The sequence below is a fragment of the Raphanus sativus genome, unplaced genomic scaffold (genome assembly GCF_000801105.2).
Source record: "Raphanus sativus cultivar WK10039 unplaced genomic scaffold, ASM80110v3 Scaffold0306, whole genome shotgun sequence".
NCBI lineage: Eukaryota > Viridiplantae > Streptophyta > Magnoliopsida > Brassicales > Brassicaceae > Raphanus > Raphanus sativus.
Genome location: NW_026615626.1, coordinates 1 through 13,732, shown reverse-complemented (window position 1 = coordinate 13,732; position 13,732 = coordinate 1). Strand labels below are relative to the sequence as shown.

Below are 13,732 nucleotides of genomic sequence, written 5' to 3'. Positions count from 1 at the left end.
TTTGGAAGATACTTGATGGTGAAGATCCACTTGCTAGTAACTGCCTTCTTCCCTTTAGGTAGTTCACTCTCATACCAAGTATCATTTTTAATCATAGCATCTGCCTCAGCATTGACTGAATCTCTCCATTCTTGTATTAGCATTGCTTCTTCATAGCTTCTTGGAACATAACTTTCATCCAAGCTTACTTGAAAGGCACAATGCTCTTCTGGAAACTCAGCAAACGAGCATACAGCTTGAGAGGGATGCTCCACAGCCTGGGCATTGTAGTACACTCTCGTGTTTACCCAGTTGGAAGCATCTCTCCTTTGCCGTGTGCTTCTCCTTAAGACAGGTACTTGTTGAACTTCTTGCACTGGTTCGGATTGTACCTCTTGAACTCCACTCGTTTCTTCTTGTTGAGTCTGATCCTCTTGCTCAGACTGACTTTCATTTCCTTCTCCCATCTCAACTTGATCATGACCACTGCCTGAACTTTGATCTCCTTGACCTCCAGCTTCAGGTGTATTGCCTCCCTCATGATCAAGATGAGTGGGTTCTTCAGTTCCATTTGTAGGAGGTGTGTGTTGCCTCCCTTGATCCTGGGTCACTCCTATCCCAAGTCCTTCAAATATCATCCGTAGACTGGCTGCTCTATCAGATGGTCTAGCTAGTTCTTCTAGCTCCTCCCAATTCTTGCCTTGATAATATCCTTTCTCCTCCATGAACTTAACATCTCTGGAGATCAGTACTCTTCTTGCATCCGGATCATAGCACTTGTATCCCTTTTGGGATGTAGAGTACCCAATAAACATTGCCTTAGAGCTCTTTGCTTCAAGCTTGTTTCTTGTTTCTCCTGGTACCAGCACATAACACACACAACCAAATACTCTCAAGTGATCTAGCACTGGTTTGTTCTTGTTAAGTACCTCAAAAGGTGCTTGATCCTCCAGTATCTTGGTTGGTGTTCTGTTGATCAAGTAGCAAGCTGCTAAGACAGCATCACTCCAGTATCTCTTTGGTACACTCGTTTGAAACATAAGAGCTCGTGCAACTTCCATCAGATGCCGGTTCTTCCTCTCAGCCACACCATTCTGTTGTGGTGTGTAAGGGCAGCTAGTTTGATGCAAGATCCCATGCTTGGACAGATAGTCTTTAAAGACATGACCTATGTACTCTCCTCCATTATCAGACCTGAAAATCTTGATCTTGGCATTATATTGGTTAGTCACATAGTCATAAAAATTCTTGAATGCATCTATCACCCTATCCTTTGTTTTAATGAGAGTTATCCAGGTGTATTTCGATTTCTCATCAATGAAGGTGACATAGTACTTGTATCCATCTCTGGATAAACAAGGAGATGTCCACACATCAGAGTGGATTAAATCAAAACAATTTTCATAAACAGTAGTTGATCTTTGAAACACAGTTTTACAATGTTTTCCCAAAATACAAGCTTCACAATCATTGTTTTGAAAAACAACACCTGGTAACATCAAGCTTAAAGCTCTAAGGTGAGGATGACCTAGTCTAGCATGCCACAATGCATCATTATTAGAAGAGACCGAATTGAAAGAACAACAGGAACTAGAAATGGGTAAAGTGTCTTGAAGTAGATAAAGCTCTCCCTTGGTAACACCTTGTCCAATGAGCTTTCTACTCTCAATATCCTGAAACATAACCTCATTAGGGGTGAAAATAACATTGCATTGGAGATCATTAGTGCATCTTTTCACAGATAAAAGATTAGAAGTGAACTCGGGCATGTAGAAGGCTTTAGAATCCCTATCAAACAACTTGAGTTTTCCAACTCCTTTGATAGGAATCCTAGCACCATTCGCAATCATCACATGCCCTTGAGCCGGTTCTAAATCCTTAATGAGCTTACAATCACTTATCATGTGATGAGATGCACCAGAATCAATAATCAAAGGCTTATGCATGTTTTGAGCAATATGAGTCCTAGGATGATCATTTCTATTCCGCAAGCTTTCAATAACATCTAGCAACTTATCAGAAGCATTCAAGGCTTTTTCAGTACTATATGCATGCTCAATCATGTCTAGCAACCTATCAGGAAAACTTGAAACAAGATGAGCATTATATGAGTAACCAAGAGTGTTTCCGAGTGTGTTACCAGACTCCTTAAGAGCTTTGATGAGGGACTCTATGTCAGACCTCCTTATGGTCTCATTGTCTCCACCCTTACTGCCCAATTGTTGAGATGCCATTGCTTTACCTTCGCTTTCACCCACCTTCACACTTGGACTAGCTCCGGATGGACCAGCTCCATTTGTTTCAGCAGAAAGGTTAGCTCTTGCATCTCCACCTTTTGTGAACTTCGGCGGTTTGAGGTGTGGGTGTAAGATCCAGCACTGGCTTTTCCTATGCCCTATCTTCTTGCAATGATCACAATCACCCGAGAACCTCTCACCATACTTTCTATCTCCACCCTTGTACATAGCCTTGTTAGCTTGTACTTCTTCAGCCTTGTGTGCTAAGGAAAGATCCTTCTTCCCTCCAAAGAGACCAATAGATCCCTCCTCCTTCTGTAGCTGCGCGCACACCTCTTCCATGGATGGCAGTGTAGTAGACCTCAAGATGTGTGCTATCACATCCTTATAGGCCGGATCCAATGTCATCATAAGCCCGAACACTTGATCTTGCTCTCTTCTCTCCGCGAGTGTATCTTGATCAGTAGTGTTGGGTCTTAAGCCCTCCAGCTCGTTCCAAAGAGCTCTGAACTTCCCCAAGTGCTTGGCGAACTCCTCACCATCTTGAACAAGAGCATTGATAGCTCCCTTCAACTCAAACACACGACTTAAGTTGGTTTTGTTACCATAAGTCTTTTGAAGCACCTCCCATAGATGCTTAGGAGTCTCGCAGTAGCTGTAGGCTTCAAGGAGATGCAGCTCAAGAGATCCCTGAAGCACGGATAGCACCATAAGATCATCTTTCACCCACCGCTTGAACTCAGCCAAAGCTTTCTCCTTTTCTTTCTCATCTTCATCTTCCTTGACCACTGGCTTTGTTTGAGCTTCATCCGTGATGTGACTCCAAAGCCCTAGTCTTCCAATAGCTGTCTTCACCAGCCTAGACCACAGCAAGTAGTTGCTTCCTCCCTTGAGAGCAACCGGAACCGAGATCACCTTGTTGTTGTTGTAGTTATCCTCCATGTTTTTCTTCCCGCCAAGAACACTTTTGAATCTTCACTTGAATCGAACTGAAGAACACAAACCCAGATCTCAATACCAAAGCCAACCTGGCTCTGATACCATATGATTTTAGAGAATAAGATTGGTATTGAGAGAATAGAAGAGAAATGAAGAGAATCCGAGAAGAGAGTAAAGAGAAATTATGTAACCATTGTTGCAAAGCTTAAGAGAAAAGTGTTTCTTATTTCATAGCACTCAAGGATCGACAATACATCAGTATATAAAGGAAAGGAAAGCATAGACTAGGGCTTTCAGGATACTATTGAAAGCATGTGAAGTCAAAGAGATACATGGCTCAGAATGCACACACGCCTGGTCAAGGGAAGAAGAGCTGCGCAGTTCTCTTTACAGCCTGTCTTGCTTTTGCTTTGGTTAAGGATAAGAAACCTTATCCTTAAACGGTCACTAACAGTTCCACTCTTCCTCTTAGACCTTAAGCGCGTCTATCTCACTCCTTTGGTCGATCTTGCACTTCACTTGTGTTCCAAGTCTCCCAAATAGTGTATAGTACTTTGTAATAGTAAATAGTTGTCATGACACTATTTACTATTACACCACTTCTCCCAAATGATCCCTTAGCTTCATAGACTCATCCTGAACTCCTCCTCACCATTTATACACTTCAGTTTAACAGATGCCCTCTCGGATCCTGAGATATACCAATGCCAAGACTCTCAAATATGTTTCTCAAGCTAGCAGCTCTATCTGATGGCTGAGCTAAATCTTCAAGCTCTTTCCAGTTCTTCCCTTCATAGAAACCCTTGTCTTCCATGAACTTAACCTCCCGGGACACTAGAACTCTCCTTGATTCAGTATCAAAACACTTGTATCCCTTCTGAGTTGTAGAGTATCCAATAAACATAGCCTTGGTGCTCCTGGCTTCAAGCTTGTTTCTGGTCTCGCCTGGTACTAGAACATAGCACACACATCCGAACACTCTCAAGTGATCCAGCACTGGTTTGCTCTTGTTTAACATCTCAAAAGGAGATTGATCTCCAAGAACCTTTGTTGGTGTCCTGTTTATCAGATAACAAGCAGCAAGTACAGCATCACTCCAATACCTTCTCGGAACACTAGTTTGGAACATCATAGACCTGGCCACCTCCATAAGATGTCTGTTCTTCCTCTCAGCAACCCCATTCTGTTGAGGAGTGTATGGACAGCTTGTCTGATGTAGAATCCCATGTCTTGCTAGATGTTCTTTGAACACATTTCCAATATACTCTCCACCATTGTCAGTCCTGAAAATCTTTATCTTGGCATTATACTGGTTAGAAACATATGCTTGGAAATTTTTAAAAGCATCTAGCACCCTATCTTTTGTTTTAATGAGAGTTAACCAGGTGTATTTGGATTTTTCATCAATGAAAGAAACATAATACTTATAACCATCTCGAGATAAACAAGGAGCAGTCCACACATCTGAATGAATCAAGTCAAAGCAATTTTCATACAGAGTGGTGGAGTTTTGAAAAACAGTTTTGCAATGTTTACCCAAGATACAAGCCTCACAATCAATATTTCTAAACATGACACCTGGTAACATTAAGCTTAGAGCTCTACCATGGGGATGTCCTAGTCTAGCATGCCACAATGCATCTTTACTCAAAGTAGAAACAGAATTAAAAGAAACAAAAGAGTTTGAAATAGGTGCAAGGTCTTCAAGCATATAAAGATCTCCCTTAGTAGCTCCTTGCCCAATCAACTTATTGCTCTCAATATCCTGAAACTTCACATCATTAGGACTAAAGATAACATTGCATTGAAGATCAGTGGTGCATCTCTTAACAGATAAAAGATTTGAAGTAAACTCAGGCATGAAGAAAGCATTAGACTCTTTATCAAACAACCTAAGCTTTCCAATCCCTCTAATGGGAATCCGATCACCATTAGCTATCATGACATGACCCTGAGCAGGAACAATCTCTCTAATGAGTTTACTATCACTAATCATATGATGGGATGCACCAGAATCAATAATCAAAGGCTTATGCATGCTAGTAGCAAGATGAGTCCTAGGAGTTTCTTTCAAACTCTCAATCAATCCTAACCATTTATCAGAACAATGCACACTGCTATGCTCAGGGTAAGAGCTTTTGATCAAGTCTAGCAACCTATCAGTATCACTAGACATTCTATAAGCAGTGTAAGAGTATCCAAGAGTGTTTCCAAGCTTGTTACCAGACTCCTTGAGTGCTCGGATGAGAGCCTCAATGTCAGACTTCTTGATCACATCTTGATCAATACCCTTTCCTCCCGAGTGATGAGAGGCAAGTGCTTTTCCTTCACTTTCACCTACTTGTGCACTTGAACCAGCTCCACTCGCTTCAGTAGAGAGATGAGCTCTTGCTTCTCTATCCTTGTTGAACTTGGCCGGCTTGAGATGGGGATGCAACACCCAGCACTGACTCTTCTTATGGCCTTGTCTCTTGCAATGATCACAGCTTCCCGAGAACCTCTCTCTTGGCCTCCTGTCTTCACCTCCATAGCCAGCCTTGTTAGCTTGCATCTCCTCGGCCTGATGAGCTATACTTAGCTCCCCCTTGCCTCCAAACAGACCAAGTGATCCCTCTTCTTTCTGGAGTTGTGCCATTACTTCCTCCATTGATGGTAAGCTTGGCGACCTCAGTATATGCTTGATGACATCTTTGTAGCATGGGTTGAGTGTCATCAGCAATCCGAACACTTGATCCTGCTCTCTTCTTTCCATGAGCACTTCTTGATCAGTGGTACTTGGCCTCAAGCTTTCTAACTCAGACCACATCGACTTGAACTTCCCCATATCCTTGGTAAGTTCCACATCTTCTTGCACGAGTGTGTTGATAGCTCTCTTAAGCTCAAACACTCGGCTCAAGTTTGAGACATTCCCAAATTTCTTCTGGAGAGTCTCCCATAGGTGTTTAGGAGTCTCACAGTAGCTGTATGCTTCAAGAACAGGTACCTCCTAATACACTCCTAGGATGCTTCTCTGGATGGAAATGGGATAGATCCTTGCAAGTAGAGAATCAGGGACTCAATCTCCTTCAAGGGGGTGGATCGAATGGTGACACAAGAGGGGTGAATGAACTCTTGATACTCCTAAGTGATGATCTCGGATATGACACACCTTGATAATCACTCTTATGGGTTTTGTTAGATATGACTCACTAACAAAGACTCAAGAACACTCAGACTACAAGGAACTCGCAGCCGTCAAAGAGAGAACAAGAGTTTAGAATAAAAGATTGGATGACTTCATTAGGGTTGCGAGACACATATATATAGAGAGAGTAAGGAACATACTCCTTAGTCTCGAAATGTATCAAATAACAAAACATAGTCTAAATAAAAACATAGGATAAATTAATAAAACATAGTCTTGAACCGAGATCATCAAGTGAGTGATATGGAAGCAACATATGGCCTCGTTAAAAACCTATCTTTGGAAAACCCAGTGGGACAAAACCAAAGATAGGGAAAAAGAGCACACATATGTTACTTGCTCACTTGATGTCTATCTTGGAGCTGAGATGGCTTGAATGGTAGTAAGTGCATCTTGGTTGATCAAGCTTCTTCCAAGACTTTCTTCTTGCTTCATGGATGTCTTAAGTAAGCCTCCAATGGCTTCTTTGAGTTGCTTGCTTCTGGCTCGAGTCATGGGACCTTTAGGCATGGTGAGAGCATCTTCATCAGCTGGTTCCTCCATGATCTCCTTATCTTCTTTGCTTGACTGGTCCATGATCATATCATCCCCTCCCTCTTGAAAAGGATTTGTCCTCAAATCTGGCTCATCTGCAACAAAAGAGATCAAGTCAGTAACATTGAAACTATTGCTTATATCATACTTACCTTGAAGATCAAGCTTGTAAGCATTGTCATTGATTCTCTGGATGATCTCAAAAGGACCATCTATCCTCGGCATCAGCTTAGACTTTCTTTCTTTGGGAAACCTCTCCTTGCGCAAGTGAACCCACACCATGTCACCTACTTCAAAGATCATCTCACGCCTGCCCTTGTTTGCTCTCTTAGTGTACTGCTTTGTCTTTTCAATAATGTTCTTTCTAGCCTTCTCATGAATCTGCTGCACCATCTCTGCTTTCTTTTTCCCATCCATACTGACCCTAGCACACTCAGGTAAAGGCATAAGATCCAAAGGAGAGATGGGATTGAACCCATAAACAATTTCAAATGGAGAATACTTAGATGCAGAGTGTTGAGCATGATTATAAGCAAATTCACAGTGAGGTAAGTATTCTTCCCATGATTTCAGATTCTTTTTAATGTATGCACGCAAGAGAGTTCCAAGAGTTCTATTAACTACCTCAGTCTGTCCATCAGTTTGTGGATGACATGTAGTAGAAAACAACAGTTTAGTTCCTAGCTTAGACCAAAGAGTCTTCCAAAAATAACTAAGAAACTTAGTATCTCTATCAGAAACTATAGTCCTAGGCATGCCATGAATGCGCACAATCTCTTTAAAGAACAGGTTTGCAACATGTAAAGCATCATCAGTCTTATGACAAGCAATGAAATGTGCCATTTTCGAAAATCTATCCACAACCACAAAGATAGAATCCTTACCTGTTTTGGTCCTTGGCAATCCGACAACAAAGTCCATAGATATATCATTCCAAGGGTGAGTAGGAATAGGTAGAGGAGTGTACAAACCGTGGGGTTGGACCTTTGACTTGGCTGCTTTGCAAGTTGTACACCTTCCACAGATTCTCTCAACATCTCGTTTCATGTGTGGCCAAAAGAAGTGATCCTGCAAAACCTTAAGAGTCTTGGCAATACCAAAATGTCCCATTAAGCTTCCTCCATGGGATTCCCTGACAAACAAATCTCTTAAAGAACAGTTAGGCACACACAGTCTATTATCATAGAATAAGAATCCATCCTGCCTAAAGTAATGCCCTGCAGCATATTTCTCACACGATTGATAAGCTTCCTGAAAGTCAGAATCAGTTGCATACATATCTTTAAGTTGTTCGAATCCTAGCAACTTAGCATCAAGAGTATTCAAGAGAGTATACCTTCTTGATAGTGCATCAGCAACTATATTTTCCTTACCTTGTTTGTATTTGATCACATAAGGGAAGGTTTCAATGAATTCTACCCATCTGGCGTGTCTCTTGCTGAGTTTGCTTTGCCCCTTGAGATACTTGAGAGACTCATGGTCGGTGTGAATGACAAACTCCTTTGGCCATAGATAGTGCTGCCAAGTCTGTAGAGCTCTCACCAAGGCGTATAGTTCTTTGTCATAAGTGGCATAGTTGAGAGTAGCTCCACTTAGTTTCTCACTGAAGTACGCAATGGGCCTTCTATCCTGCATCAACACAGCACCAATACCAATTCCTGAGGCATCACATTCAATCTCAAAGGTTTTAGAGAAATCAGGAAGTATAAGGAGAGGAGAGTTAGTAAGCTTCTCTTTGAGGGTTTGAAAGGAGGTTTCTTGTGCTTCTCCCCACTTGAATCCTACATCTTTCTTGATGATCTCAGTTAGTGGAGCTGCTATAGTGCTGAAGTCTTTCACAAATCGCCTATAGAAACCTGCTAGCCCATGGAAACTCCTTACTTCATTTATGGTTTTAGGACTCGGCCACTCTTGTATGGCTTTCACCTTCTCTTGATCCACCTTTACTCCATCTGCACTCACAACAAAGCCTAGGAAGACCAAGTTATCCGTACAGAAAGTGCATTTCTTAAGATTAGCAAAGAGCTTTTCTTTTCTCAAAACATCAAGAACAGTCCTAACATGAACTATATGCTCTTCTAAACTCTTGGAGTAAACTAGGATATCATCAAAGTAAACTACCACAAACACTCCTATAAAAGATCTAAGCACATGATTCATCAATCTCATAAAGGTACTAGGAGCATTGGTTAAGCCAAAAGGCATCACCAACCACTCATACAAACCATGCTTAGTCTTGAAAGCGGTTTTCCACTCATCTCCCTCTTTCATCCTAATTTGATGATACCCACTCTTAAGGTCTATCTTAGAAAAGATACTAGAGCCATGCAATTCATCAAGCATATCATCTAATCTAGGAATAGGGTGGCGATACTTCACTGTTATGTTGTTGATGGCTCTGCAATCAACACACATGCGCCAGCTACCATCTTTCTTGGGCACAAGGAGAACTGGAACAGCACATGGACTCATACTCTCTCGGATATGGCCCTTCTCCATCAGTTCCTCTACTTGTCTTTGCAACTCCTTAGTCTCAACAGGATTGGTTCTGTATGCTGGTCGATTAGGAAGAGTAGAGCCAGGAACAAAGTCTATCTGATGCTCTATCCCGCGCACTGGTGGCAATCCTATGGGGTTGTCTTCTGGAAACACATCAGTATACTCCTGCAAAAGAGAGACTAGTTCACTAGGATAATCCTGTGTAAGATCAGTGACTGTTAGCAAGGTCTCTTTAAACATAAGTAAAACAATAGAGGATTGAGAGTAAAGAATTCTTTTGATATCTCCCTGTTTGGTATAGAGGCTGTGATGTTTCTGATCAGGCTTCAGGTCGATCTCTTTCTTTTTCTGAAGCTGGAGCTGATCTGCTTGAACTTCTTTAGGTGACAAAGGTACCAGCACTGTCTTCTTTCCATTAAACTCAAAAGAGTGCTTGTTACTGAAACCATCATGAACCACTCGCCTATCAAACTGCCAAGGTCTACCAAGAAGGATATGGCTAGCTTCCATTGGTAATATATCACACAAGATCTCATCTTCATATCTACCAATGGCTATAGGGATCAGCACTTGATTGGAGACCCTCATCTCACCTTCTTCATTGAGCCATTGCAGCCTGTAAGGTCTAGGATGTTTCTGAACTTTCAAACCCAATTTCTTCACCATGGTCTCACTAGCTACATTGACACAGCTCCCACCATCAATAATAAGGCTGCACACCTTACCCTGAACCATACACCTAGTGTAGAAGAGGTTCTCGCGTTGCTCAGTCTCTTCAGCCTTAGTTTGCAAGTTCAAAAGTCTTCTTGTCACCAACAATCTTCCTTTCACGGGTTCTACTTCACTTCCTTCATCAGACCTGTCTTGATCAGATCCGGAGTGCTCTTCTTCTGATTCATACTCTCCATTCTCAAGTAGAATCATCACTTTCTTGTTGGTGCACTCATTGGCATAGTGTCCTCTGCCTTGACACTTGAAACACTTCACATCTCTAGTTCTAGAGCTTGTAGCTTCCGCCTTGCTTTTCTCTTTGCTGTATGGGATGCTAGACTTGGGTTCTTCTTTCGGCTGAGGCTTGCTATCTCTCATATGGGATGGTTTCTCTTCTTTAGTGTACTGATACTTGCTGGACCCATAGTTGCCTCGCGAGTGATGCTTCCTCTTAATCTGTTGCTCCACCAGGATAGCTTTGTGCAACATCTCTTCTATCTCAATGTAGTGTTGCATCTCTACACTGTCTTGAATCTCGCGGTTAAGTCCTCCAAGAAACCGGGCCATAGAAGCTTCTCTGTCCTCAGATATACCAGCTCTCAACATCAGCAACTCCATCTCCTGGTAGTACTCTTCCACAGTCTTGGATCCTTGTGTAAGTTTCCTCAATTTCTGATGAAGATCCCTGTGGTAGTGGTTAGGCACAAACCTTTTGCGCATAAGAGACTTCATCTCTTGCCAAGTCTCAACCGGGTACTCTTGATTTATCCTCCTAGTAGTCACCAGTTGATCCCACCAACTCAGAGCATAATCATAGAACTCAGTTGCAGCAAATTGAATCCTCTGAAAATTGGTGTAGTGCTTGCAGTTGAATACAATCTCGATCTTCTTCTCCCATTCAATATACGCATCAGGGTCAACTTTGCCATGGAAGGGAGGGATCTTAAGCTTCAAACCAGAAAGCTCATCACGGTAAGGTCTTCTTTCATCATGATCACGACGAGTTCTCCTTCTACTACCTCGTGATGCTGAGGAAGAACCACTCCTCTCACTTCGGTGGCGCTCATAGTAGTTATCAGTCTCTTGTGAACCACCATGCTCTTGCGGAGTATGAGTGTGGCGGTTCCTCCTGCTCTCATTGCTGTGACCTTGACCAGTAGCTTGTCTAATCTCCCTTCTGATTTCTTCCATGTTTTGTTTCATCATCTCATTCATGCTCTCCAACATAGTCTTATTAAGCTGAGCAGTCATAGCTTCCATCAACATCTTGTTTCTTCTCATCAATTCTGCCTCTTCCTCACTCTCGTTACCCATAGTACCTGAGATAAACAAAGGAAAGTAACCAGTAAGTAGTTCACGAAACAAAAACAAAACGAGATAGATTCAAATAAGGAAACAACAAATGATGATAGAACTTGAGTAACACGGATCAGGTTTTGAATAAAAAAAATTCTTTCCGCAACTACACCAATAGATCAAGTTCACAACTGATGATATGACTCAACAATCACAGATCTATGGATATAAGAACAGATCGAACCAAGCAAGCACAAACAACTTATAGATCTAGAAGTTTCAAAACCGTAGACAACAAGAAAATGAATGGACTTTTTAGGAATCCTAGTCGAAACACTTAGATCTATCAGTTCTGAGACAAACATACACAGATCTAACAATAGTGATGAAATAGATGAACAGATCTATGATAAAAATCGAGTAAACAACACTTCCCTAGCCAGAGTTGCTCTGATACCACATAATACACTCCTAGGATGCTTCTCTGGATGGAAATGGGATAGATCCTTGCAAGTAGAGAATCAGGGACTCAATCTCCTTCAAGGGGGTGGATCGAATGGTGACACAAGAGGGGTGAATGAACTCTTGATACTCCTAAGTGATGATCTCGGATATGACACACCTTGATAATCACTCTTATGGGTTTTGTTAGATATGACTCACTAACAAAGACTCAAGAACACTCAGACTACAAGGAACTCGCAGCCGTCAAAGAGAGAACAAGAGTTTAGAATAAAAGATTGGATGACTTCATTAGGGTTGCGAGACACATATATATAGAGAGAGTAAGGAACATACTCCTTAGTCTCGAAATGTATCAAATAACAAAACATAGTCTAAATAAAAACATAGGATAAATTAATAAAACATAGTCTTGAACCGAGATCATCAAGTGAGTGATATGGAAGCAACATATGGCCTCGTTAAAAACCTATCTTTGGAAAACCCAGTGGGACAAAACCAAAGATAGGGAAAAAGAGCACACATATGTTACTTGCTCACTTGATGTCTATCTTGGAGCTGAGATGGCTTGAATGGTAGTAAGTGCATCTTGGTTGATCAAGCTTCTTCCAAGACTTTCTTCTTGCTTCATGGATGTCTTAAGTAAGCCTCCAATGGCTTCTTTGAGTTGCTCGCTTCTGGCTCGAGTCATGGGACCTTTAGGCATGGTGAGAGCATCTTCATCAGCTGGTTCCTCCATGATCTCCTTATCTTCTTTGCTTGACTGGTCCATGATCATATCACCTCCAAAGACCCTTGTAGCACGGAAAGTACCATAAGATCCTCTTGAACCCATTTCTTTGCCTCGGCTTTACTGAGAGCTTTCCCTTCTTCACCTTCTTCTCCTTCCTTAGCCACTGGCTCTGGCCCATCATCAGTGATGTGGTTCCACAACCCTAGCCTCCCCACAGCTGTCTTTACCAACCGCGACCACAAAAGATAGTTCCCACCACCTTTTAAAGCAATCGGAACCTTCACAAACATCTTGTTATCCTCCATTATCTCTCGCCCTTCTTTACTACTCACAAAGCTTCAAACTTGTATAGAGAAGAACTCCACAGCACCAAACCTTCAAGAATAATCAATCCGCAAAAGATCTAGACCCAAAAAGTTTCAACTCAACCCGCAAGAACAATGAAGAACACTTGAAGATAGCAAGAACACAAGAGAAAAATAAGAACACAAGAGAATAGATTCCGAAATCTCTTAATACCACAGCAAACCAGGCTCTGATACCATATTATTTTAGAGAAAAGAAAGTGTATTAAGAGATTAATGGTAGATTATGAGCGAATAAGAGAGAAAGTGTGTTCTTAGATTCAATAGTAACTAGAGAGAGACATGTTTAAACTAGAGAGAAAAGGAGTCTCGAAGTGTATATATGATTAATGAAAGGAGTTGCAAATATATACAAGAGATTAAAGAGGGTTTGCGCACACAATGAACTATTACAAGCATGTGTAGTCAATGGCAAGGTGAACCACACTTGGCTGAGAATGCTCACACGCCTAGGCTCTCTTTACAGCCTGTCATGGACTGGCTAATAGTAATCTCATCTTCAAACGGTCGACTGACTCTTCCCTCTTGGTTAGATCACTGTGCTAAGCCTCTTCTTCCTTTAGTGTTTCACACATTGCTTTCCTTGCTTCTTTTACCTCAAACCCCATTTACCATGCAGTAACTTTATTTTTACTGCATGGTAACTTTTCTCAAGTATATTTTCTTCTTCTCTCCTCTTCATGATCACAATACTTCTCATCTCTTCTCACAACATTTCAACACCACTAATCAGTGGAGAATAACCAGGAAGTTGAATAAATCTCATAGGAGTTGTGAGTAAGAAGATATCCCA

General features: G+C 41.6%; 1 protein-coding gene across 1 annotated transcript; it reads right to left on the bottom strand.

The window, feature by feature from the left end:
- Positions 1–325: 325 nt before the first annotated feature.
- Positions 326–11,397, bottom strand: LOC108835624 (uncharacterized). Its single transcript, XM_056996659.1, is given in 13 exon segments — positions 326–496; positions 1,833–2,052; positions 2,410–3,104; positions 4,987–5,143; positions 5,249–6,075; positions 6,787–6,968; positions 7,026–7,388; positions 7,977–8,018; positions 8,247–8,664; positions 8,755–9,297; positions 9,299–9,348; positions 9,678–10,045; positions 10,139–11,397. Coding segments are annotated over 13 exon segments (5,295 nt in total).
- Between the last annotated feature and the right edge of the window lie 2,335 nt (positions 11,398–13,732).